Source organism: Buteo buteo, chromosome 21 (assembly GCF_964188355.1).
Source record: "Buteo buteo chromosome 21, bButBut1.hap1.1, whole genome shotgun sequence".
In the NCBI taxonomy this organism is placed as follows: Eukaryota; Metazoa; Chordata; class Aves; order Accipitriformes; family Accipitridae; genus Buteo; species Buteo buteo.
Genome location: NC_134191.1, coordinates 15,214,650 through 15,242,572, shown reverse-complemented (window position 1 = coordinate 15,242,572; position 27,923 = coordinate 15,214,650). Strand labels below are relative to the sequence as shown.

General features: G+C 37.8%; 1 protein-coding gene across 1 annotated transcript in view; it reads right to left on the bottom strand.

Annotated features, from left to right (window-relative positions):
* Positions 1-27,520, bottom strand: part of DENND6A (DENN domain containing 6A) — a 29,881-nt gene extending 2,361 nt beyond the window's left edge. Inside the window, 20 exon segments of the mRNA XM_075053232.1 lie at positions 7-81; positions 1,548-1,650; positions 2,248-2,357; positions 2,447-2,500; positions 7,569-7,658; positions 8,281-8,345; positions 8,441-8,506; positions 10,930-11,024; positions 14,271-14,366; positions 14,546-14,668; positions 15,012-15,067; positions 15,736-15,798; positions 17,319-17,398; positions 19,113-19,218; positions 19,597-19,677; positions 20,663-20,775; positions 24,309-24,351; positions 24,446-24,484; positions 27,129-27,472; positions 27,475-27,520. Of these exon segments, the coding sequence (XP_074909333.1) occupies positions 7-81; positions 1,548-1,650; positions 2,248-2,357; positions 2,447-2,500; positions 7,569-7,658; positions 8,281-8,345; positions 8,441-8,506; positions 10,930-11,024; positions 14,271-14,366; positions 14,546-14,668; positions 15,012-15,067; positions 15,736-15,798; positions 17,319-17,398; positions 19,113-19,218; positions 19,597-19,677; positions 20,663-20,775; positions 24,309-24,351; positions 24,446-24,484; positions 27,129-27,472; positions 27,475-27,505 (1,833 nt within the window). The 5' untranslated portion in view covers positions 27,506-27,520.
* Positions 27,521-27,923: the final 403 nt, after the last annotated feature.

Sequence of the window (27,923 nt, the reverse complement as noted above, 5' to 3'; positions counted from 1 at the left end):
ACTTACCAGTTTATTCTTTAACTTTAAGACAAGATCCACCGTTTCTACTTCAGTATGCTTCTGACTCCAGAAAACCAAGTTCTAAAAGAATAAAAATTAAGCACTGAAATATTTATGGCAATATACATAATTTTCAAAAGTAGTATTGATTTACACCCACTGTTCAGAATAGGTCTTCTCCTTGTCCTTATTCTCATGCCATTTACTAAGCATATTTTACTCACGTACTGTCTCTACAGTGAGCTGCAAAATCTGCTTTATTTGCATGTTTGCCCAGGACTTAGCATAACAGGAGACTAGCACACAAACACAATACAAACAAATTAAAAAAAAAATCATGCCCAACAGGCTTAGTTTCAAAAATAGCATCTACAATGCAAAATGGCAGTGAATGTTTACCAAATTGGATCTGCCAGCACAATGAAATATGAAAATATTGCCAGGCAGCACTTCTTGTTTCTACAGCATTAAAGGAGATCACATAGTCAATAACTAGTAAAATATACTCATTAAGTTAATTTTCTTATGAAGTTCTGTTCCCCTACCCCTTTACTATTCACCTATTAAGGACATTTGCTCAGAAAGATGTTAACACTTGGATCAAAAGAAAGAGCTAATAAGGGGCAGAATCAGCAATAAATTTGTGACACATTTCTTTGCAGTAAGTTAATGTCAAATATAGTTGGATAGATTCTAGGTGATATAATTGACCTAGCTATTGCCCTGCAAATTATTTGGGCTGCTCTATTTGAACAAACTCTTTGGGTTGTTACAATGTACTGTTTGGGAATTGACAAGGCAAGGGATAAGAATCAATGGCTTATTTTAAAATAACCAGCGCAATTTTTCTGTTTGTTTTAAAGTTGTGGTGTTGACCGACTTCTTTTTGTTCTTCCTATTCTCTCTTTAGCTGTACAATCTCTTCTCCTCTTCCGATACCTTTCTTTATCATTGTTCCAATTCAAATTACACTGATACCCACTTCAGCTTAAGTAAAGAATGGATCTTACAACCTAAGATCATTTATGTGGCATTTTGCTATCTATCTATAAACAGTTTCCACTTCTCAGCTTCCAATTACTATGAATCAGTTGTAGGCCTATTTACAATCCATATCTAATTAGTTGTCAATTTTCTGTGGTACTCACTGAGTTTATACCTTCAAAGCTACAAACGATATCACAAGTAGATATGTGTTGTCAAATGAAATGCCAAGGAAGGAAGCTGAATAAAATAACATTATCAAGTAAGAGGAAAAACTTTTTTGGGGGTGGATGGGTATTCAATTTCAAAATACACAACAAAACAAATAAAAATACTAAAGATACATTTTACAAACAAACTATATTTCATATTGTTCTCTTTCGCTATGTTAGTTCTAGCTTATACTTGGTTAACAAAATCACATTTTGCTAGACCAGGCTTCACAAAATTGCCAATATTTTTATGTTCAACCAATGAAAACAGCAGAAGTAAAACTGACTTGAGGGAGAATATATTTTTATTACAAGATGATAAATATAATCATAAGCACACATTTTTCTAACCTCATTACAGAGTGCTTCTAAATGAAGGGCCTCCAACTTCTGTGTCATTTCTTTCTGCCGGCTTCTAAACCAACCATCAAAGTTTGGTGATTTCAAAAAATGCCTGGTAAAATACCGAAGCAAAATACATTTTATATTTTAATTACAATTTTGCCAACACTGTTTTTCTACATCATGAAATGTAAATTAATTATGTTTGAGGTTGAAGAAGATATTAGGACCCTTTCTCTGTTTACTTTCAAAAAAATGTACTATTCTGAAGTGGAGTATAACAAGTGCTTCTATTAATCAAGACAAGGATTGAGAAAACAATGTAAAGAAAAGGTGTCTGAAAAACAATAAAGATTAGGAATTTTTGTCAGGAAAAAAGCAAAGCTCAGTTTGAAATAGCCTCATTTTTGTCTTTGTGTTTGATTACAAGGAGGAATCAAGTTAGAACCAGAAGTAAAAGCACAATTAATACTGGTATACAGAGACCTGTAGTGTTAGTAGCATCTTATGAAAACCATTAAGAGGTTACAGAGAAAGAGATTTAAGCAAGTAAGGTATACTAAGCACTATCAATTCCTATTAAAGCATATATTCTAAAAGTAAGTCTTATTCAAATCAATACTAAGTTTGCTCAGGAAAAGAGCATACGTAGTACTGATTTGTCTTCATTTATAGAAACTATTTTTTTTATGGTGATGAAAGAAATGACCTGTAAAGTCCTATCCAGTCTCCTTTTAAACCTGATGTGAGCTGTGGTCCTGCTTTTTCCAGTGTCTTCATGAAGTCATCTTGGCTAAACTGCCTCAGCTGTGGAGGACTCTATGGAAAGAAAAAAAAAAATCATTCACATACCATAACTGTTTTCTCTAATCACCAATTTCTAGCTCATTTGAATTATATTTCCTTACCTTCCATGGTGATATGCATTTTTGCAAAGGCATTAGGCTTGCCACATAACGTTCCTAGGGGAAGGAAAAAGAAAGGTTGTTTGCATTACCAGTCTTAAAGATACACAGTCCACGTGTATGTTTACTTATCACTTGTGACCACAGCCTTTTCTCTTCTAAGTATTGGTACAGGGTGGGATCATGCATATTTACCACATGAGAGCATAAGGAGCTTATCTAATACCGTTTGTATTTCCCAACTACAGAACTTTGTCAGCAAGATTTAAGAAGGACATGAGGGAAAGGAGGACAGGAAGCAAAAGCATACATGGAATATATATATCCTCAACTCCAGCCACTAGTAAATAATCTCTTTTCTTTAGTGACAGTCCACAGGTACCTTCATATCATGGGTGATTCCAAAAGTAATCCCACTTTGTATCAAGTATTTGGAAGTGATTTTCAGAGTCCCTCACACAAACATTAAATATACAACTAACTACAAAACGCTGTATCAGCTGTGGGCATCTCTGCAGTAGCAATGCTTGGCAAAGGCATGGCTAGAACCCTGACAGGCTATCTAATGTATGAGTAGCGGAGACAATTCTCAGGAAGGCCACTGCTGAAGCTTAAGGTCTGATGACAGGAAGCAGCTCTGCTCTGCTAGCTCACACAAGCGCATCAGAACAAGCTGCTATACATTTTGAAAGTGTCTGTACGCAAATGGTCATACCTTTTGATCTATGAACATAATCAGCCTTGATAACATTATGAAAAGTCTAGTTCTATCTTTTGAAGAAAGGACCCCTCCAGATACTCTTCTTGTGGCAGAGAATGTAAAGGGTGATCTCACCCTATAAACTAAGATTTGTGACAGAAAACGTATGAAGTTTCTCACTTGAAGAGAAAGTTTGAGCAAGATGGCGGGGGGAATGCCAGGGAAAGGTTTTAGATTCACCCTACATGCCCATCCTGTCTCAAAATTACAGAGAAAGACAAATTTTAAGGACAAACTCCTCTAATCATTAACACCTAAGGACAAACAAGTCTCTTGGGATGTCCCAATTCTTGCTGACAGAAATTGGAACTGATCATGCATGCTCTAAAATCATGAAAAGTTCAGGTCATCCACAAAAAGTGTTCAGATGGCTCAGAATGGGACAGCTGATACGTAAACATCCAATGCCCAAGGTATCACTTCCCAATTTTAACCACTTGCCCAGAGAAATGACTTAACTTCATACAGAACTTTTTGGGTTGGTGAAGTCCATCACTGCTCTGACTTCATACCTCCAAATGCTAGGTAAGAGCATATTGGAACATATTTATCATTATCCTAATGCACAAATTAGAAAACATGACAAATTTCCATTTCAGTGCAAGTCAAAGCCTACAAATCTGCATGAATTCAGCAACCTAAACACAATATCCATTTGTCAGCATAAAGGTATGTCAGGAGTCTGCAAACACTACAGAAGCATTTCAATTTACAAGACAGGTAAGTTTTTACTATTACATTAGATATGAATTCCTATTTTACGATTTGTCTCAGCAAATTGAGATCTCTGTCCAGAAGAAAAAAAATAAATCCATGAACATTAAGCATTCCAACGAACTCTGCCAACTGGTTAGAAATCAGACAAAATTTGTCCCCTAACTTAGGCTTAGAGATTTGAACAGGTGAAGTACCATGTTTAGAGAGCAAAACACCAGATATCTGTCATTTCCAGAATAGCATGATGCTGTACAATAAAATACTCTGATCCACTGAAAAAAATATTCTCTGTTACAAAGATACAAAGTAGATGTATCTCAATGTTCAGTAATAGTCTCTCCTTTGGAAAAGTGTAATAGCATCTTCCAGGATCACCTGAACTTGCAGAGTTTCCTCAGAATCTGTTTTATCGCACCCAAAACCAGAAGAAATTATCACCTGATAAAGCAAACTCTTGTGAGAATCATTCTTTTACAGGAACAGTGTATAGAAACTGCTGGGAGGAAAACAGAAAGTCTTGAGATTTACTCTCTAGAATCCATTCTCATGAGACACCAAGGAAAAAAACCCCAGCTTATCATTAATAGACAAAGATAAAACAACAAAACCAGAAAGAAAATTCCTGAACAGAAATTATGGTTGAAGGAACTAGATTCCATTAGTCTGTTTATGAACCTTCAGATTACTGGACTCACCTCTACTATAGTTTAGAACAAAAACTGAAGGCTCTTTGCTGAGGTTGACAGAAAAAAAAAAAAAAAAGAAAAGGAAAACACAAACTCCACAAACTCTGAAAGCTTTCAATGTTGTTTTGGGATCCTCCCCTGCCAGATGTCAAACTGTATCAGGTTTATGGTCAAGCAGAGCAGGACTGAGAAATGGCAAGTCATCATGAAAATGTCTTGTACTCTAAAACCCAAGGCTTGGGGAAAAAGCAGTACTGTGTGTGATCATTGCAGTCACCAGTGATCTAGAAGCTGTATTTACTGCCTCTGAGGAAGACAAAGCATGAGGATAATGACCAAAGCCTCCTCTAGAATCAGGGGACATAAGTGTCTTGAATTAGTCCAAAAGTTACACCTATACTTGTAAAGCAAGGTTTGATATTTAGCTATATATTCATATAGGCCTTGTTCTGAGCAGTGGGGTTGCATCAGATGTCCCAGTTAACCGACATTCATCTTTGATTTTATGATCTAGTGAAGAGCTCTGTATATGTGATTTTTGTCCAAAGGTTTTTAAGTGTTTGAAATAGCCACCCATACTAAATTTCGTTTGCCCATTTTTTCTGAAACAGCAGTAATAATGAGGAAAACTGAGACCAGGTAAGAGAAAGCCAATTCTGTAGCCCCTGCTATATCATGTTGGCCATTAACACTTCCTGACAGGAAATGAGAGAGATAAAGCTGAGTTTCATAATAATCCTTTTGCCAGTTCTAGATGCACTGAATCTGAGTAGAGACATTGCCGCCTTCTCAAAAGTCTCTTGTAACTTTTATTTATGTAGGTGCAAGATTAGAAAATCCTGCAAATGCTGCCGTAATCTGAGGACATAGCTGCCCTGAGGCCATAAAACAACTGCCCAAGGAGGTTTGACAGCTGAAATTTGTCTACTGCAGGTAATCCAATGGCAAAAAAAATTCCAAAATCAACAAACAAAAAAAGAAAACCAAAACAAAACCCTAAGCTGTCTGTCTTTGGATACAGACATTGCTGTCTGAAAGTCAGATAGAACATCGGTAAAAATGGAGCTGCAAAGATAAGTAAGTCTGCAAAGAAGTACGAGAAGTAAATTAATTTCTGAGAGGACAAGTAATAAAATGTTCTGTCTGGACAGGGCAGATGAAAGAAACTGGCATGCGCTAGATACAGTTTCTCATGCCAAGCATAATAGCAGTGAGTACACAAATATGACTGGAAAAGGGAAAAATTGTCTAAACTTTAATGATTTGCATGGAAAAGCACTACCACTAGAAGACAGAATAAATACTTAAGGAAAAAAAATTAAGCCAGTCTAAGTTACCAGTTGAATTGATTGATCTTTCACATATTAACAGAAAGATTACCTCATAGTATCCCCTCAGCTATCACAGCAAATAGTAATTTGCTACAAGAGTATATACTTACAGAGCTCTTCTCATTACAAGGTACTTTCTAACCCTACTTTTCCAATATTGACATTTCTCAAGGCCAAGGGAAACACCCTTATACTTAAATAAAAAATAATAAAAAAATTCAACAGTGTACAGTGGTTCCATGTGTTGAGGAAGAATTAAAGAAATTTCCTTCTTACTCCATGATAAAATACACACAGACACAGAGTTTTGCTTTGCGTAAATGTTACACAGTATGTCACAAGCAAACATCTGAAAATGCTGTCTAGCAACACATAGAAAAAAGCATTCCTTTTTGAGATATGAACCTTTTGTCTAGGTATAGAAATGTTTCATTTTTAACATTAAGCTATGGCCTTCGTAATTTTTATGCTAAGTATGGTAATTAAAAGACCTGCAAGAGTACAGTATTTTAGGAAAGTCAAGACATAGCTAAATGGTAAATTTCTGTAGCTCAAATAGTATTCACAGAATCACAAAATGACTAAGTTTGGGAGAGAGATCTGGAGGCCGTCTGGTCCAACTCCCTTCTTATCCCTGCTGCTCAAGCATACCTGCAGACTGCCCAGGACTATGCCCAGACAGTTTTTTAAATATCTCTAAGGATGGAGACTCCACAAGCTCTCTGTTTAACCTGACCTGTTCCAGTGCTCAGTCACCCTCACGGTCCTGATGGCTGACAAACACTCCTGTGTTTCAGTTTGTGCCCATTGCCTGTTGTCCTGTCACTGGACACCACTGAAAGGAGCCTGGATCCATCTTCGTTATATCCTCCCTTCAGGTTCATATACGTTTGTATACATTGATGAGATCCCCCCTGAACCTTCTCCTCCCTAGGCTAAACAGTTCCAGCTCTCTCTTTCCTCATATGAAAGATGCCCCAGTTCCTCAGCCATTTTAGTGGCTCTTCATGGGACTCTCTCCTGTGCCTCCATCTCTCTCTGATACTGGGGAGCCCAGAACTGGACATGATACTCCAGGTGTAGCCTCACCAGTACTGAATAGAGGGGAAGGATCACCTCCCTCAGCCTGCTGGCAACACCCCTCCCAACGCAGCCCAGGATACCATCAGCCTTCTCTGCTTCAAGGGCGTATTGCTGGCTGATGTTCAATTTCACATCCATTAGGACCCCCAGATCCTTTTCTGCAAAGCTGCCTTTCAGCCTGGTGGCCCCCAGGATATACTGCTGCATAGGTTGGGTTTTTTCCTCCCCAGGTGCAGGACTTGCACTTCTTTTTGCTGAACTGCATGAGGTTCCTGTCAGCCCATTTCTTCAGCCTGCTGAGGTCCCTTGGAACAGCAGCGCGACCCTCTGGCACATCAGCCACTTCTCCCAGTTTTGCACCATCAGCAAACTTGCTGAAGGTACACACTGCCCCATCATCCAGACCACTAATGAACACATTGAACAGTACTGGACCCAGTGTTGACCCCAGGAGTAGTTACTGGATAGTTACTGGACTTAGCCAGGCTAACGCCAAAAAAGCTATTCCGTATTACATATGCAAAAAACCCATTAGTCTAAGAACTCACTAATGGAATAATGAAGCTTTCTGTCAATTCCAAAAAATACCGCCGAAGAATCACACTCTGTGCTTCTGTAGGACGTTTCTGTTGTACACCCTTAAAAAAAAGAAATAAAACATCACAGTAAGTCTGTTACCCCAAAATATGTAAGTAGTTGTGGGATTTTCTTTAAGAATATTTACTCCAGTGTTTCTGTATTCATTTGCCATAAGCCTACACATAGCACCCCCTACCCTGAACCACAAAAGGAAAGCAATAGTGTCCAGTCCTTTTGCACAGATACCCATCCCTTCAATTGCTGATTTTTTATTTTCATGTAAAGAAATTCAAGGAAAGAGAAATTTCTATAAACAAACTTGTACAAATCAGCTAAAGTGTGGAAGCTCTGATTCTTACACATCTCATGCATGAGATTTCTAGACCAAAGAGACTAGAGGGGGATGGCAGAGGGTGGAAAACCCAAAACAGATGAACTGATCAATCACTTCAATTATCTAAATTATTAATCTAACTTCTTGAGTTCTACCATTCATGTTGTTACAGAAACTGCTAACAAGGCAGCAGCCCTTCTTCTACAATGAGGGTGTACATCTGTCCAGTTATAAATTAGGGCAAAGGAATCGGAATGCAGTTAACAGACAGAGTTCAGCCTTAAATGAAAACACCATACAACAGTACCACAAAACAGTTTCCATTAAGAACAGACTTGCACTATTACCTTTTGTAACTGTTTAACAATTTCTTCATCTTTGTTCAAGTATGGCTTGTAAGAGGTATAAACACCTAAAGAAAAAAAATCAGCATATAGCCAAAGAAAAAATGGGGTATGCTTTTTAAAATTAAAATACTGGTAATTTAACTCTGACGCAACTTATTACCAGGTTTGGAGTCCAAAGTTTTTAGGTTCTTCAGTTTTTTCACTTTCACCTGTTTTGGAACTTCACCTGCCAAAACATTTAAAGCCACCTTACTTGAAATCTCCATCTCTATTACTAGATACTACAGCTGATGTGCTATACGTTGCACTGATTGTTAGAAACGGATGCTTTCATTTAGAAGACTACCTAATATTGTAAGAAGCATTAGAAACACTGACAAGAATCCAAGTACATATCCAGAGACATCCAGTAAACATATGAGTAACAGCATACAGGCTTTTCACTTCTATATAAGGCTTTCTTGTTGAAAAAACCCAACAAATCCACCAAAACAAAACCAAACAAAAAAAACAGAGGAACAACCTTCTGAATCAAAGCAGCCAAAGAAAAATACTGACTGTATAGCTGTGAATGACTGTTTCATTAATTTCAAATTTTATTCCATCTTCCTTTGTTCCCTTTAGGGTAAATGCTTTCAGGCACAAATCTTTAGTACCTTGGCCAAAACAAAAATTGTATACAAGAAATTAAAACAGTAGCCATGGATTAAGTGTTGTAAGAAAATTAATTTAAGTCTCCTTTTCCATAGGCCAAACGAAGTTTTTTTGGTTTGTTTTTCAAATATATCCTTCTCCAGCCAGGACACCCTAAACTCTGGTAACAGTCTTGCAGCCTCAACAGAACCTTCCTCTTTAGATCTAGTTGGATGCTTGGCTTCAGAAAAGATAATAGTATAAATTGCTATTGAAACTGCAAAGTGGGAAGAAAAGGAAAAAAAAAATCCACACAGATCAAAAACACAACGAAAAAAAAAAAGTCACAAGCCCTTTCTCTGTCCCTGTCGTGGTTTAACCCCAGCCAGCAACTAGGCACCACGCAGCTGCTCACTCACTTCGCCCCCCACCCAGTGGGATGGGGGAGAGGGCAGGGGGGAAGTAAAACTCATGGGTTGAGATAAGAACAGTTTAATAGGACAGAAAGGAAGAAAACAATAATAATGATAATAATAACAACAACAAAATGACAGTAATAAGAATAATAAAAGAATTGGCATATACAGAACGAGTGAGGCACAATGCAATTGCTCGCCACTTGCTGACCAATGCCCAGTTGGGTCCCAAGCAGCAATCTGCCCCACAGGCCAACTTTCCCCAGTTTATATACTGGGCATGGCATCACATGGTATGGAATAGCCCTTTGGCCAATTTGGGTCAGCTGTCCTGGCTATGTCCCCTCCCAACTTCTTGTGCCCCTCCAGCCTTCTTGCTGGCTCAGCATGAGAAGCTGAAAAATCCTTGACTTAGTATATAAACACTACTTAGCAACAACTGAAAACATCAGTGTGTATCAACATTATTCTTATACTAAATCCAAAACATAACACTACACCAGCTACTAGAAAGAAAATGAACTCTATCTCAGCTGAAACCAGGACAGTCCCTAAAGAAATAAAATGTAAATTTTTTTAAAGGCAGGTCAGACAGATACGTCTCTGGAACTTCCTGACTAAGCATTTCACATAGCTGCACCAAAACTTTAGAATTTCATACTTGAAACTATATAAAATTTGAAGGCAATCTGTGTACGTGGCCTTGCAGAGGTTTAATATTTTAAATAAGATTCTATTTTCCAAATCTTAACTTCAGAGCAGCTAGCTAACTCCCCCCTACACACCCCCAAACCCCCACAGGTATTCTGAAGCATGGACAGGCGTGATATTTTAATGTAAAGCAAAACCTTGCCTAATTATATTGAACACAGTACGTAATCCTTAATTAATTTGGTGTATTCAGAAACTGAATGTAACTTATTCTACAAAAATGAATTTCATGGTGTATTATCCTAACTGTATATTTATGCATTCCCACTTTCAGAACAGAATTGTGAACCTGTCACAGCAAACAGCTACATTCAGGGATTTCAAATAATAGAGTACTGCAGTATTTTATTACAGGCTAGCAATTGACATGTTATCCAAAGATTAATTAAAATTCTACTCAATCATGTAAGGAAATCGCCCAACTTGAACAATTAATTACTGGAATATTGCCAGATTAGAAATATATTATCAAAATACTGTCAACAAGCAACTTTTTATATCATTGTAACATCCAAACTTAGCTTTCACATGGGTCTTTCTGTGCACCTGCTGTGACTGATTTATTACATTCTACTCGTCCCAAAATTATCAGTAATAAATGATGTTTCTCATTTTAATACCTTATCAGTAGAAATACAAAAACAGGATTGTGTGAAAGGTAAAACATTATTACTAATGAGTATTACCATCTTTTGCATTTAATATACTAGATTTGGCAATACAAGACATACAGTAGTCAAGAGCCTAATTTCACTTGACAGATTTACATCCATGAGGATTTGGTTAGTATTATACTAAATTAATTGAACTAAATTGCATATGTTCGTAAATAAATAAGCACACAGTTAGATCTTGTCACACAGGACTATAAAAGATATTTGTACTTTACCTGGAAGTTTAATATCTCCAATTCGGATAATGTGAGGCCAATGCTGAAGTGTTTTAGCAAAAAAAGGATTCGTCACCCCTAGAATGACAGATGGTCTAGAAAAATAATGACAATGTTTAAAATATGATAGTAAGAGCTTCTGTCTTAATGAATATAAAAAGTCAACTCTGTAAACTTAAAATTACTTTCCTCTTGTATTTAAGAGTTACATTTTAAGTTGCATGTAAGAGCACAGTACATTTATCAAAGTTTTTAAGTTTTAGAAAATAGCAAGACAGATGTATCTTGAAGTCCAAACAGTAGTAGAGAATAAAAGTGACATCATCTGCTTAGACTCTTGGCTAAATTCTGTCCATCTGCAATAATGAGAACAGGCTATTATCTGATTTTTTTTTTTAATGAGCAGAAATCTGACCCGTATTTGAAAGACAAATTGCTACTTTTAAAGGTTTGATTATAACAAACTATCAGTACTTGAATGTGCATGTCAACATGACTGCTGTTTGCATTAGACTTCTCACTACAGCTACTGCTCAGATGACACGATTAAGAAAAAGAGACACTTAATATCCTACTTTCCAACACTTCAGCATTCTTTGTTAAAAAGCAGTTACCAAGTGATGAAGTACAAGCACATTAATAGCATTGTGCCCAAGCTCACAACCTGTCAGATTTTTCTGTCTACTCTGTGCTTAGAATCTGGTTTTGAGGATGCACAGGGGCACCAAGAGAAAAAGAGGCAGTGAGAGCATCGGGCTGCTGCTACAGCATAGGCCTGCAGAATTTGGGATTTATAGCACTAATATGATGAAATACCAACATATTTTTCAGTGTAGTGGCTGCCATCCACTTTACAGCCAAATGTTAGCTAAGGAGAGAGCATAACTGCAAGCCTCATTGGAACTGCCATATTAAAAACAGGTTATCATCACTTCTTCAGATTGGTTTTAAAAATCCCAAATTTTAACACTTTCTGTATACCATCCTTAAATTTCCTGTTCCTCAAGGCAAGGTGGGGAGAAAAACCAAGTAATCTTTCTTTAAATTTTTATTCAATTCTTCCATCTGTATCATGATAGCAATTGGGCATCAATTTCTATGTTAACCTACAAACATTTCTGACTTTCATTCCTCCCTCCACTTGCTAATTATAACTAATATATATGTAAACATATAAAAACTCCTTAGGCATTCACAGATAGGACCAAAATCTGATCATACAGCTCTGTAGCTTAGTATAATGTTTGGGCTATGGAAATAGCAAGTTTAACCTCTCCATTCCATCTCAGAATGAGCAGCACCAAATTGTATCAGTTTCTCAGAAGTCTTTTCTTGCTTGTCACTGACTCAACCTTCACCAGAAAAATCATTTCTTCTGAGTCCTACTGCTGTTCAAGTATGATCACCTGAAAACATTTTTTCCAGATATATTTTTCCCCAACTCATTTGAATTTGGTTTCATTTTTTTTTTGCTATTTTTATAATCCTGTTAAACTAATTTGTATTATTGATTTAAATTCATTGGGATCTGCAAACGTCATTCATGATTTTTCAGTATTATCATACATGATTTGCAATCTCTCTTCCAAAACGATAAAGACCAGTGTCCATAAAAAAGTCTCAACAGATTCCTTCCCTGTACTCTGAAAAATCAATTTATGATGTTTTCTCTTACGTTCTTTGCATGGTCATGTCACAGGAATCAACATAAGCAAACTGAGGCTCCAAAGAACCCCAGCAATGGGCATTCTCCATCTCCCTGTGAATGGATTAAGTCTAACCTAACAACTAATATTCTCTTCCCTATTTTGTGGGAACCAAAAAGCAAGTTTCACACAGAATTGGTTTGGACCAATGTACACAAACTGACATCCTTTTACTGACTGGAGAGTTAAAGACTGAGGGTTAAAGTCAAGTAAGGCTTTCATTTACACACACACACAAATAATTCTTCTCCAGGTCAAGGTAAACTGGTAGCAAATCATGAGGAGTGTTGTTTCACTGCTACTGGTGATACAATAGCAAGACTTGTTAAGCTACCTGGTCACTTTTAGGAGCCTTAATCCATCACATTTACCAGAATCAATTCTGATTTTAAACCACTACAGTAATTTCTGAAAAGGCACAATAAATCAAAACATCAAAATGAAAGAACAGCCCCTTGCTCCCCTCTCACTAAAGGTAATAAAATACACAGAATCTGCATCATCTGGATTCCTCCCCTTCTTAGAGCCACTGTTTTAAAAGCCTATTTCCAACCTTTCCAATTTTTTTGTTTTCCGTAAGACAGCCAGAGCAATTCTAGCTCTATTTCAAATACTAACATACGTACTGAACAACCTTTCTATTTTGCTACACAAGAGCAGATGCAATATTTAAACATGGGTTACTAAAGTTTAACCAAATTCTTCCTGGAATTATTTTTAGAAACTAAATTACATACTGCATAACCACTCCAATGGAATACAATCTGAAACATAGTGCCTCCATTTGTATGTTTTTCCACTGCTGTATCTCTGGCAATACTTTCATTGAGAGGAAAAATACAGTAAAAAAAACAATGAAACAAAAAACCCAAACACAATAACCACTGCCTGTTCACACATTAGAAAAAAAATTATTTATAAAAAGATCAGTGAATCTAACACATGCACTCCATTCCCAGATCAAGTTGCATTTATATAACATACAATAAGAAATATTAGAGGTGTATGCTCTCAAAATAAGAGTAGGATTAAAAAAAAGGGGGAAAAGTGTGTCCTTAAAGCAGTTTCAAACAGAATTGTTTTTGTAGACTTACGCTCTTAAAAAAAAGAATCTTAATTCTGAATTATTTACAACATTTTTCTAACATGTTTAATTAAGAGATATTTACTTTTATAAATTATTCTCTCAACTAGGACACCCACTGGGTTAACTTTATGAAACAGCTGTACAGATGTTACTAAACAAAGTGACTGCTCAAAAATAAAAACAATTACAGAACAATTTCCCAAGAAGCTACTACAGAGCTGGTGTTGCATACACAAACCCTTACGGAAAAGCAAAACTCTTCTTGCTGTCATATTTGCAGTTTTCCTTATTCTGTACACAAGTATCCTATGAAGCTCAAATGTAGTTTAATTATGACGCTGCTTCATAACTGCTTTATCCTATCTAACTGGAGTGAAAACTTAAAACAGCTAATTAATGCACTCTGCAAGATAAATCTTATAAATAAAGGGTCTAAATGTAATTCTCTAATGATAGAAATTCAGAATAGTTAAGCAGTATCTTAAAACAAATTTATGGTTACGAGCGGCTTTGAGGAACACCTTCACTACAAAGTTTGATTTACTTACGGGGCTTGTGTGCGAGTTGTATATTCTTTGAATTCACTGTCATGTATGGTAAAGTATGGCCTGAAATCACTACAGTACTTCAATGGTGAAATACAGCTGCAAGGTAGAAAGAGGATAAGCGTGTTTTATGTATACAGTGCAAAATTTCATGAAAGAAACAAGCAAATCTAAAATTTGTAATGCTTTGTTATATTCATATCAAATGCACTTGCACTCAGCTACAATCTACAATGACTCACTCAATCATTAGTTAGGAAGTTCCACTACATATTTACCTAATAAGTGCCAACACCGTTTCTGAAGATTCTGATGGTGATGGTGCCATCACAACAAGTGGTTCTCCTAGCAGTACTAGTTCCCAAAGCATCTGAATGTGAAAGAACACTGGACAGAAACACCTAAAACCAGACAGAGGTATTTTAATACACTTAACATAACCAGAAGAAATATGTATTTGAATAAGAACTGGATAAAAATTAAGTTTGCAGTAGTATTTAATAGTCATTTAAAACATATAAAATACTCTTGTAAAATGGAACACTTAATGACCTTGCTTATTTACTGCAGTTTCAGCCTGCATGTTGTTTGAATTGTTTTTTAGCCAGCTTTACAGAAAAAGAATATTAAAACCAATACTGATAAATGCTAGCTTACAAGCTATGAGATATGTGTTATGGAACCATCATAAATCTTTGACTTGTGGGAATTCACAACTAGAAATAAATCAGTCCAAACTCCTACCTGAAAAGATCTACTTCATGAACAGTTGGTAAAGCCATGGAGATCTGAGCATCTGCCTAAAAGACATCACAATGCTTGGTTTTTAGTCATTGGAACACCTAGGTATTAAATGAAATAGTTTCCCTTAAACACTTACAGACAGTAGATGGTATATACCCTAATTACCACTACTGTACTACTGCAGTACGTACTACATTATCTCCACAAGTAATTATTTTTGTGTGCTAAAAGCAAGATTTTCCCCAACACACACACACCACTTATAGGCATGCAACTTTCAGTCCAGGAAAGAGATAACATACTGAAGCTGTTTTAGAAAACAGTCACACAACTTGAAGGCACAGGCAGATCTTTTTTACATCCATCTTCTAAAGCTAAAGATTTTAAATTCAGTTTTCATCCTCAAAAAAACCCTAGTTTAGTACAGTTTCACCCATTAGAAGGATGTTCACGTTCAGTAATTTTGTCAGCCAAATATCCTCTTCCAGGAGCCAGACATCCCTCTTCTAAAGTACTTGGGGTAACTGGGTTAGAATACCTTTCCTGTGAAGAATCCAGCTCTAGACTCCTCCACTCAAAGTTTTAAAGACTGGGGATTTCGTTATTATCAAAGTATATGAGGATTTGCTACCAAACTTTTATGGACAAGTTTAAAGTAAAATAATGAATGCAGATATTTAGCTTTGCCTTGGGGTTATATACAATAGAAGTAACTAATCTCTACCTGGTGCATATTCTGTACTATTGGTGTTGTTCCAGGCTTGTCACGATATGTTGGAATCCGCAACTTTGGAAAAAAAAAAGAAAGATTATTTTTTCCTTGTATCGAATTCAGCAGAGACTTAAAATACTGACTTACAGACAAGATGTATCATTTAAAGAGGATGTACTACAGTACAATGCTTAATTTACTCTACACAACATCCACATAACAATGAATACATAGTTGAAGACTATAGATCATTGCTACAGGAATCAATATGCAATACTATGTAGTACTACATTGCAAATTGAGTACTAGGATATGAAAATTATACTTCAGTTAAAAAAGACTATTGATAACATTAGTCACAACTATTAAAATAATTTCAATAAAAATACATTTAAATGTTGGAGAGAATGATCAGAAATAAGGTTATGGGGTTTTAAGGTGGTACAGAATTACTTTTATAAAAAAAATCCTCTCCTAAAACATCAGACATCCCAGTGGGTACGAGGCAGAATCCAAATAGACTGAACAACAGAAATAGCATTTTTCTGATCTCAGTCTGTATCTATAAGTCTTGAGCACTACAAATTTAATCATACTAGAAGCTGGTGCACGCAAATAGATGTAATTTATACACAACAATTAAAACTGACTGCCCAAGCAGTGTAAAAAACCAGGGACAATATTACTGAAGATGGTAATTATGGCTCTACTCAGTTTAGGAACGCAATTTGAACTCTCATGGATAAGAATTACTGATGAGATAAATGCAGGCAATACCCAAACAAGACATATCTGACACTCATCATTATCATCGAGCATCCAGAACACTGCTTTATTAAATTTGTGCTTTCAGAACAGCTTCAGAAACTTCCCTTCCTCTCCCTGGTGATGTACATGCATCTAGCCATAAACTTGAGAGTATCTGCTAAGAACGTACTTCCGACTGTAACCTCTGGATCCATCAAATCCATTTAATTGCATTTCATAGGAAGATGCTATGGCTCCCAGAGGCTCAGTTCTTAGCCACCATTTAACCTCCACAGTACCTCCCCATGCACTAGATGCAACTTCTTTAATAGCTTTCTTCAGACATATTTCACTTTCATTGAAAATTACCAACAGACCAAGAAATTAATTTCTGATGTGTGGGCCAAAAAAGATTTTTACTTGTCAAACTTCAGGAACAAGAATTATTTTCATCAATATATTTAATTTGCTTAACTGGAACTTAATTCTCAGTATTTTGAAGTGTTACTTAATGTTTGATTTGACAAATATAATTAGCATTAAAGTCTCCTGGAATCCATATTCGAGAAGGATAATACAGACACTGCAATTAGTAGTTGTATTGAAACATGCCTTTTTAACATCTACAAAAATTAAATGTTATCTTATGCACCATAAAAGATCCTTCCCTCCTCCCCCCAATCAAGGAATGTAATCAAGATCTCCCAGAACTTAACTCTGAGGGGAGTATACATCTATTCCTGTTCTGAAGTATGAGACACTGAAAACAAGGCAGAATACAGTGAGCACCTATACAGTAAACGGAGGGGAAAACATGCTCAGAGAAAAATAAGCGCAGGAGTATTTACCTTCATTATAATACCCATAATAGGCAAATGCAGTATTTTCCCTGGAATTGGTGGTGGCCAACGATCAACATCGCTACAAACTTGAAAAAAAAAGCATAATTTATAACTAGTTTATATACACTATAACCCATGATATTGTAGTCATCTTTGTGCACACTGTAATTTTAAATTAGTGCTGACAGCCCACAACAGTTCTACTTATCTCTTAATCACTCTAACTCCAAAGAAGTTTTACAGCCTTTTTGACATTCTTTATGTATTATTTTGTTAGAACTATAAAGTTTTTATTTCAAGAAAACAGTATCCTCATCTTACATTTTTTGTAGCAACTAAACTTGCAATTAGTTGAAAAAGTATTGTATGAGAAACATGAAAGTACATATTAAGAAACTTTGAAAAGAACACACATTTATGTACATTTGCTATGGTAGAACAGATGAACACAAGCAGTTAAGGAAAAAGCTAGCTTTCTAGCTTGGCTAGAAAGTTTTTCAGCATTTTATTGTAAAAAAATATGAATATCATTACTAATTCTAGTAGTACCGTGGTTTAACCCCAGCCAGCAACTAAGCACCACGCAGCCTCTCACTCACTCCCCCCCCACCCAGTGGGATGGGGGAGAAAATCAGGAAAAGAAGTAAAACTCCTGGGTTGAGATACGAATGGTTTAATAGAACAGAAAAGAAGAAACTAATAATGATAATGATAACACTAATAAAATGACAGCAGTAGTAATAAAAGGATTGAAATGTACAAATGATGCGCAGGGCAATTGCTCACCACCCGCCGACCGACACCCAGCCAGTCCCCAAGTGGCGAATCCCTGCCCCCGCCTTCCCAGTTCCTAAACTAGATGGGACGTCACATGGTATGGAATATACTGTTGGCCAGTTTGGGTCAGGTGCCCTGGCTGGGCATGAGAAGCTGAAAAATCCTTGACTATAGTCTAAACACTACTGAGCAACAACTGAAAACATCAGTGTGTTATCAGCATTCTTCACATACTGAACACAAAACATAGCACTGCACCAGCTACTAGGAAGACAGTTAACTCTATCCCAGCTGAAACCAGGACAAGTAGTTTCTGCAGAGTTTATTTTGTTCATAATACAACCTGTCAAAAAAACCCTGTTTATCTACAGGTGATTAAAAAAATACAATTCCTTCATCAAGAATTGTTTCCAAAAATTGCTGCTCAGTGAAAGCACAAAGACATGAATGTTGTATAGGGCAGACACAGTACAAAGAACACAGCATTTATAGGTAAAGAGCAAATAACTTTCCCATTTGGCCCTCTCTGGCTCTTAAAGTTCTACAGCAAGGCTGAGGTACCTGTTATCGATGCTGCTGTTGCTTTTTCCCTTTGGTCAAAAAAAAAACAAAACAAAAAAACAACCCAAACCAAAAACAACCCCCCCAAACAAGAAACGCCCACACAAGATGACATCTGTACCGGCTGCTTAACAGAAGTTGTCAGAATGCCCAAGAGGACTAAATTTGTGAAGAGTGCAAAGGATTGCCATCAGGTACGTCTGCTGAACAGTGGGTCCTGAAACATACAACAAAACCCTAGGTGTTTTATTAGGGGGGAGCTTCAGCTTTCCCATGGAGAATCCAAAATTAGATTAGCTCTGTTCACTGATCTAGAAATCCGCCAGTCTGCTAGTTTCAACCCTCTAGCCTGCAAGAACACAGAAACACAAACTAGAATGTGACAGCGGTGTTTGTTATTTCTCCAAAAGAAGTATGTGATATTATAAGAGCTCTTCCAGAACAACATAATAGTTCCAGTACCTGCTTCCAGGAAAGCTTCACTTTTTTCAAAATATTCTGGTGCTATTTGCTTAAGCATGGTGCGAAATAGATGGACATAAGGTAGCTTGCTGATGAGGACCAGTGACTAGAATAGAGAGTAACAAAACAAAAAATAATTTTAAGTTAACCCTTGCCCTCAGTTCTATTGCAATTCTACTGGTTATCCTCAGAGAGCATCAAGTGTGATTTTTCTCATACCTGCAAGCCAACCACACATTTGACTACAGGCAACTGCAAACAAACAACTCCTGAAAGTTCCCAACTTTTTTGTTTTTAAACACACAAAAAAATTTCTGTTGACAGTGCAGCTGGAACATAGCATAGCTGATGTAAAATTAGACCAATTTACTATAAATCAACAATTAATTTAGTTAAGAGAGCAAGATATTCTTCCTGCTCCTCTGAGGTCACTGAAAAATAATTGATTTCAGAATTAATATTTTCCTAAAAGAATTAAAATTACCTTCTGGAAATAGCCTCTTTTTAATGATTTGTCTCGAACTTGTCTGAAATATACATAGCCGTAGTAATATGCTGGATCTTTCTGCAAAAGATAGGAAAGAATTCAATACAACCATCTGATACTGTCCTTTTTGAAGCATTCGATACACATTTTAAAAGCTTATTTCTCTGGAAGCTCCAAAGATCATTAGATACAATAAGTTAGAAGGATTACTCTCTGTTTATTGGCAGGGGTTTTTTTTAATAAGTACTTCAAAGAGAAAACACCACTGTTTGGAAACAGCTGTGCTTTCTGGCTTTACTATTTTTATATCTATATTCTCCTGACACACTATAAAAGCAAAAATAGAATTAATTTCCTGAGGAATAAATCAACACTCATAATTTTGCAAAGTAGCACTAAAAAGATTTTAGCAGTTAAAAACCTTAAAGCCCTGACTTGAAAAGATAAAAACTAGTCTTTCAATCTATTAGTTTTATAAAAGATTCTTGGAATATTAAAGGAAGCATGCTTTTGCATTTCAAAGATAGAGCATCAGCTTCATTCTTCCTACAAACAGGAATTCAAGTATTTGCCACATAAGCAGATCTAAACTGAGTCTGGGAATCAGATTCCCACTAGCATAGTTAAAGGCCTCAATATTCCCTAAGGACATGCTAAGAACACCTTTTTGGCCAATACCTCTTTTAGGTAACTGCTCCATCTTCAAAAAAGGAAGGGTAGAAACAGAGAGAGACATCTCAACTTTCTTTTTTTTAAGTTATAAAGCACTTCAGATTTCCAAAAAGGTAATGGTTTTTACAATTTGATCTACAGGTTTCCAGTCAGTAACAAAATAGGTCTGATCTTCAAAGTAAATCCTTGCAGTCCAAAACCCATAGTAATAAAATTTAAAGAAGAGTGAACGTAGTTATTATTACTTAATAATTATGATAATTACATGCTACAAAAAACATTTGCTGAGCTTCGTCTTTCAGGACATCCATTTCAGAGATTTTGTTTTTCAAACATTAAATCTAAGCATAAAGACCCATAACATTACCCAACATTTTTTCTTATTTCCAACCTTTAAGTAAACTGGTAGATCTCTATCCAATTGGTCCAGAAAACAACAAAATGAGACTTTCCTTCCAGTAGACCGTCGAAATCTAAAACAAAACTGTGTGTCCCCAAGACAACCTACATAGGGGGAAGAGATAAACAACAAATAGACAGTACTCTGAGTTTGAGCCTTGTTTAACATGAGGACTTGATTACAGCCAAAGAGGTATAATAGTTTTGGTTCATTTATCTTGCACTGCTACAATGCTCTGCCATTGCAACCATTTACGTATTTATATTTTACAAGTGAATGATTTGGCATCTTTGGCAACAATAAATACCCTACATTCAACAAGAAAAAAAAAAGTCACTTAGCCTCACAGTGAGTTTATTAGACTGTCATGTCCTTAAACAGCTCTACTAATGGCTGTCTTCCTACTGTTATTCCACATTTTATTGGTCTGCCTGTATAGTTCTGATCATCTTAACCACATGTCATTTCTCTGTTGAATGACTGCACTTAGCCTTTTTTTGACACCAAACAGTTCATACGTAAGTCACACCATAAGAGTGTATTATGCTGATCTCTTATAACTCCATGCGCAGGCCTAGGACTAAGTATTATTGAAAGTCGCAAAACTAACTGCAGAAAACTTAGTGAAACCAAGTCCTACTTCCCAGTAATACTCCCAAGGAGTGAAGTTTCCCTTAATCTCTGTCAAAATTACTTTCTGAAAGAGAAATATAACTAAGTATATTGACTATTCGCAGTCTGAAAATAAATTTGGGCTGAATTTGTATCAGATATCAAAAGAAACTTTCTCCAGGTGGAACATGAGAACTACAGTATCAGAACTTGTATCACTGATACTGTCATGGCTGTGTTCTCACCATTACAAATGTTGTCTGCTGTTAAAAGAGAAGCTCCAAAAAAACTTCAGTTCAAGTAGAAGCTATATAAGCTGAACAGAATGTGCTGTTCATGGGAATAGTCATACGGGGGACTGCTAGAATCTTCAGAACACTCAGGTATTTTACTCATTCTAGCAAACCTGTAAAAAAAGTCCCTTTGGAATGCAGTGTTAACAACATGAACACCATCAATTGAAAGACAACCTCCTGAGCGTTGTCAACCTGTGGTAAGCAGACTATCTTCCCCGCAACCATATAAACGTTCATGTAAGTGACTATAAAAACTAATCTACTATTAAAGTTGTAGCTACTATTATAGCAGTAAGTCCTGGCAAAGGACACTTGCTTCTCCACATTGAATCTAACTTCTTCATTAGTGCTTTGCTCCTACACCTTTTGGGCATAATTTGCATAAGACCTCCAGGAAAAAAAAAAAATCATTAAGCCACTACTGGTCATCCGAACTCTCCACAGCTGTCCTGTCTTACATCAGTCAGTGCTAACTGACTAAACAGTAACGCAGAACTCTCAAGATAACTATTCTTCAGACTTAGAAGGTCAATTTCACCTTCTTCTCTTTCAGTCACATACATACTGCTTCAGCAACCACAGACAGCCCAAACCCTCAAATTCACTGGCTGTGCAACTGGCAGTGTGGATTAGTACTGGCATGTTGAGAGCATTCAGGTCTGAGTCTTATGAACCCCGTGAAGTTGCAGCAGGAAACCCACAACACACCAAGACAAAACCAAAAGTAGCAAAACACTGTATGGTGGGATAACCATCTAATTCAAACAGGTAACTAAAGCAAGTACTTAGCAATATGGATCCAATCATAACAAGAAAAAAACACAGCACATGCCAATAACACAGCACTAAACATCTGCTCCAAGTTTTCATAGCTAGTTCCCTTTACCCCCCTCCCAAAAAAGCTATTATAAAAATCTATACACAGAAGAGCTAGAAGTAAATTACCCTTAATCATTAACATGTTGCAGTATCATTCAGAATATGATGGCTTTTTATTTAACAAGCTCTTCTGGTATGTAGAATTTAAAAAGATTGGTAAATGTCTATTCTTTCTTCAACTGTCCATGCAGAAGAGGCAAAAGCATTATTTTAAAGATAACCGCACTATGAAACTTAGCTTAAAAACACAAAAAGTGTCATGATGTAGTACCTGATTAAATCTATTTTTTCCCCTAAATTCATAGCCATTACAAGTCCTAGAATGATATGTTTGTAGTTGTAAAAGAAAAAAAAAAGTTGAATTCATCTTTTGAGCCATGAAAACCTAAGAAAGACTGACGTCAAATTTACCTGCAAGCTAGTAACTTTCTTCATTGCTGTATTACACAAAGCTTTTCTTTTTATGTTACAGCCTACAGTGAAAAAATAAATCATAACAGAAAGCATACGCTCCCAGCTAATTTCGAGAACACAGGTTTTAGGCAGGTAAACCCTCTACATAATTTGAAACTTCAGCCTTCCAAGAACGATCAAGAACCTACAGGTTCTTAACAGGGACTTATAAAAAGCAAAAATGTGGGATTTTTTTTTCTGCTGAAAGTAATCCGTCCTTACATATACCTATGCTGCCTAAAATAGCTTTGCTACCACTCTTATTTGAAAAAAAAAAAACCAAAACACAAAAAACCAAACAACCACCAAAACCAACCCCCCCCAAATTTAAAAAAAAATCAGCCTTTGTTCCTGATGCATTATTTTGTACCTTCAATACACCTTTTGAAGGTTGGACAGATTTATAACCATTAACAATGAAAGTAATAAGAAGATACAGTTAGCTCATCTTCTCTTTCAATAATAGGAAGAAGCTCTTCCTCTATTTACACACAGGATATCAAGAACAGAGAAAATACCTTCATTTTAATTACATTGGGGAAAATTAGCCAAGATATTTTGTAAAATTACGTAAGAGAGCTCGCACACATTAAAAGCACACCACTGCCATCACCCCATATCAGAATTGTTATGCTGCAGAGCAACCAAAAGCAGAGAGCAAAAGCAGTTATAGGGACAAGTCTGTTACTACAGGTTTTGACTTTTGTAAAGAAATAAACGTGAAAGGAAGTGTCTGTACTTCTGCCATATCTTTTTGCAGGTGGTCCAAGTCATCAGCCACATGCCTCCACTTTCTCTTTGGCAGCAGAACAGTAGAAGTTTAGATTAAAGAATTTAGCAAGCAGGACCACACACAGCAACAGAAGCATCAGGAATAGAGAAGATATAGGATAGGCTAGGTTTTCCCTTCACAACTGTTCTTTCCAAATGCTTTTGAATTTAAAAGTCAGTTTTGCTGCTATGAATTTAGAAAATACACATTGACTCCTTTATGAGAAGAGGGTTCCATATCCCTTCCATTTGCTTTATTAAACCCTTCAAATTATGTGCCTACACTCCCCTCTACAGTGACAATATCATTATTTTGTTTAAAAGCCAAATTAAGATGTTCATCCTTTACTTGCAAAGTATTCTGAAATGTCTGCATGTCTGTCATCTGGACATTCACATGCCTGATATTTCACTTGCATAAAATAACAAAGAGTTCTCAGACCTTACTGCAGTACAGGCGATTACAGTTTTATATTTAACCTTATTTGCAACTTTGCCATATTGTAATATTAAGATATTCATATAAGTATTTAATCTAAAACCATTAATATATACTGTCAAATTCTATCTTTTTTAAGATGGCTTAGTCCAACAACAGATGACTACAAAGTGAAGGAAGCACTTACCTGAATTAGAATCTGGAAAAGACAAATAGCAAATATTGGTTTTCTAAAGGGTGGGGAAAAGAAAAGAGCGCCATTATATTTCCTGAAATTACTAAAGTAAAACCAAATGATACATTTATACAGCAACCATGACTCACCTCTTTATCTGTGAGTTTTGAATGTAGAGGATATACTACCTACAGGAAAAAAAGTATTATTTTACTTGAAGATAAACTGGGTATAATCAGTAAGCTTCTATTAAATATTTTCATGATACAACCCTCGAACACCTGCCTAGCCTCAGGCTATTTTCAATGGTAAGCTACTAATATCATGTCTCTGTTCTTACTTTTCCTATGCTTTTAAGCTAACTTGATCACCCATCTTTACAAGGTATTTTGGATGCCAGTTGGAGACCATATAGATATAATTAAAAAAAAATCGGAGTACTTGAGATTTTTGGTGCAACAAGACTCAAAAGAGAGCAACATCACACCCTTTAGATTTAACTTTTACATACAAAATTCAGTAGAAAATTCCACAGAAAGCCAAGAACACATTAGCGTCCAAAATCTGCTGCAATGGATGGTTAGGTGGGAGTTATCAAAATTCAATCACAAAACACCTTCTACGTTAATACTAACTCTTGAAGGATGAACATTGACCCCAAATGAGAGCTCGGAACCGAGAAAGCTCAAGGAATACACTCAAAAAGCCATGGCTTTTGTGCAGACAGAAAAAAAGTAAATTTATTTAATATGTTTTTACAATGCAGAAATCAAAAACGATGCAATACAATGTAAGATAAGGAAGCACTCTAAAAAAAAAACCTGGATGTACAAAATCAGTGATTATGCAAGTAAGTAGAAAAGATCATAGAGAAAAGAGAACAAACCTGAGATACTTAAATTTCAGCTAAAAACTTCCTCAAAAAAAACCCCAAAACTACTGAAATGGGTGGCTAGCAAAGAAAATTCAATATAAATTCAAAGATTATGTTTCAAAGAAGGTTTCAGGGCTTCCACAGGTGGGAACTTACTCTAAGAACTGAAGTTCAATGCAAGAACACTAATGTAGTCTAGAGTCCTCATATTACCATGCTGCTAACATCCAGTTATCTAATTTAACCTTGTTCGACAAAAGGTAAATAAATGTATCTCCCGATAATACAACACTATCCTACTCTATAGAAAACAACAAATACATTCACTGGCTGGTCTCTGACTAAGCAGGCTTTCTGTCCCCTGTCCATAAAGTCTCCAATTCATTTATTTTTCCCTCAGTCTTCTATCCAATGACGTCCAGCCATACAACATCCTATCAGTTTCACCAAAACTAAAAGTAGGCATGAGTGGAACACCTGTGTACTGCATTTAGTAAACCTACCACCAACTTTTTAAAACCTCTTAACTTTTTCCTATGCTATCTTATGCTAAGCAATACACTCAAATGTAACTCTTTCAGCAGCTGAATTATCCTGAAATGATCTGCATCTAGTCAGATGATTGGAGTACACACCAGACTCGAAAATACTCCTTTTCCTCACTAGCTGGTGTATCTTCCCAGAATTCCAATTGAAACTAAAAGCTAGTTACTCTTCCTGCAGCAACATGACTGAAAAATCTCAAGCCTTAGTTACGTAGACATTTTAAGCTTTATTTTATGCACCCACTCAACTAAAATTAATGGGAGTGTTAAAAGAATTATTTGCAGACAGGACAGAGCCTATTCTGTGCTTCCCTCAGCCACCGAGCACATTATCTGCTTAAGTCACAGGTTATAAAGAAACGCTCATCTTTGTTGCTAACAACACCTTATAACATCAAGTGAATATAATTTAGATAATTAGCACAGTATCCTGGTTTTTATTTGCATTTCTCTTGCAGCCAACAATGCACATCACTTATATATTTTAAATACTGTAACAGCTAGCTTGGTTGAATTTTAGGTCAGTCTGCCATACAGTTATGCTAGCACCACTTTAACAAAAAAAAAAACAAACAAAAAAAAGACTACGTTTTTCCCTGTACACCGTTTGCTTCACAGTCATAGGGTGAACATGGTGAAACTCGATGTGAAACTGATCCAACTGATAATTCCTCTTTCCAGTTTATTTTTCAGGCCAACCAGTTCCCTAATGCAGTTTCATACGCAATTTCATAGATGTCTGCCTGTTGCACAAAACGGCAAAGAGCAGCAGGGAGTTAAAAAACCCCTGCCGTTCATGGCAGCGTCACTAACGCATCGCTGCCGCAGTTTGACATTCATTTAATGGTGCAAGGAAAACGCTTCAAACGTTTAAGGAATTTGTTTGCATACCTCAGCGATCTGGAGAAAACTATTAATTGTGAGGACTACTCGCACTGACGTTATTATTGCACTCTCTCAAAAACTTTAACATCTAGATGTCACGGAAATCAGTGCCATCCGCATATAACGCGAGCTGACGATGTATTTAACGCAAATCTTGGCAGGATAGGATAAACCGTTCCCAACGGCTCGCTGATGTGACAGCCGGCAGAACGAAAACAGTTCCCTGAAAACCACGAAACTCACCTCACGCTCCGTGAGAGCCGTTTTCCCACCCAAGACTCCCTCCCGCTCTCTCCGCACGCTCTGCCAGAGCCGGCCGGAGCTCGCTCCCTCCCCTCAGTCGCCTTTTGGGGATTTTGCACAACCACACTTCTCTCCCAACGCCGCCGAGCTTCCCCCGCCGCTGTGCAACACCGGCACCAGAGGAAGTGCCCGATTCCGGCGGGGCCCTGCCGCAGAGCCGCCCGCCCCCGCAGGGAACGCAGCCCACAAGCCCACCGGCCACCGCGCTCCCGCCGCCTCACGTACCTCCACGGCCTGGCCCAGCTCCAGGTCGAAGCCCACCACGCACACGCAGTGCAGCCAGGCCGAGAAACGGTCCCAGGGCAGCAGCGACAGGCACCGGCCCGGGCCATCCGCCTCCGCCGGCGACGCCGCCTCCGCCGCCGCGTTCTCGGCGTTCTCGCCGGCCTCGACGGCGCCGCTCGGGCTCCGCTCCCGCAGCGACATGGCGCTGCCGGCCGCCGCGCCGGCTCCCGCCTCGGCCCCGCCGCCGGGAGTCACGTGACCGCCGGCGCCCCGCCTCCTCCTCCGCGCTCCCCCGGGGACCGGAGCCGCCTGAAGTGGAAGAGTCCAAGCGGGCACCAGCGGAGAGGGGGCGGCCGGCGCCGGGGAGTCCAAACCATTACTGCGGGGGGGAGAGGTAGGAGCGGAGCTCCCCCCGGCGGCCCGCAGCGGAAGGGACGGGCGGGCTCGCCGCCTTTGGCGCGCCCACCCGCGGAAAACCGCCCCGCGTTCCTCCGGCCGCGGCTCGGAAGAAGCGAGGGGCCGGCTCGCCACCGGGAGCGGACCGCCCCTCGTCAGCAGTGCCCCAGCAGGGCGCTAGTGCGGGGCGGCTGGGCAGGCGACACGGCGCGGGCAAACGATCCCGGTTCTCTTCTGTTCGGCGTGGGAGCGAACAGCAGCTGGACGGGGACAAGGTTGTCGCTAAGTCGTTAACGGGCATGTCTACGTTAGGGGCTGCGCAACACTGAGCATCATTCAGGAGTCGGGTGGAAATAGCCCGTAGGCTGACGCTTGGACAACACTACCCTGCGCAGGAAA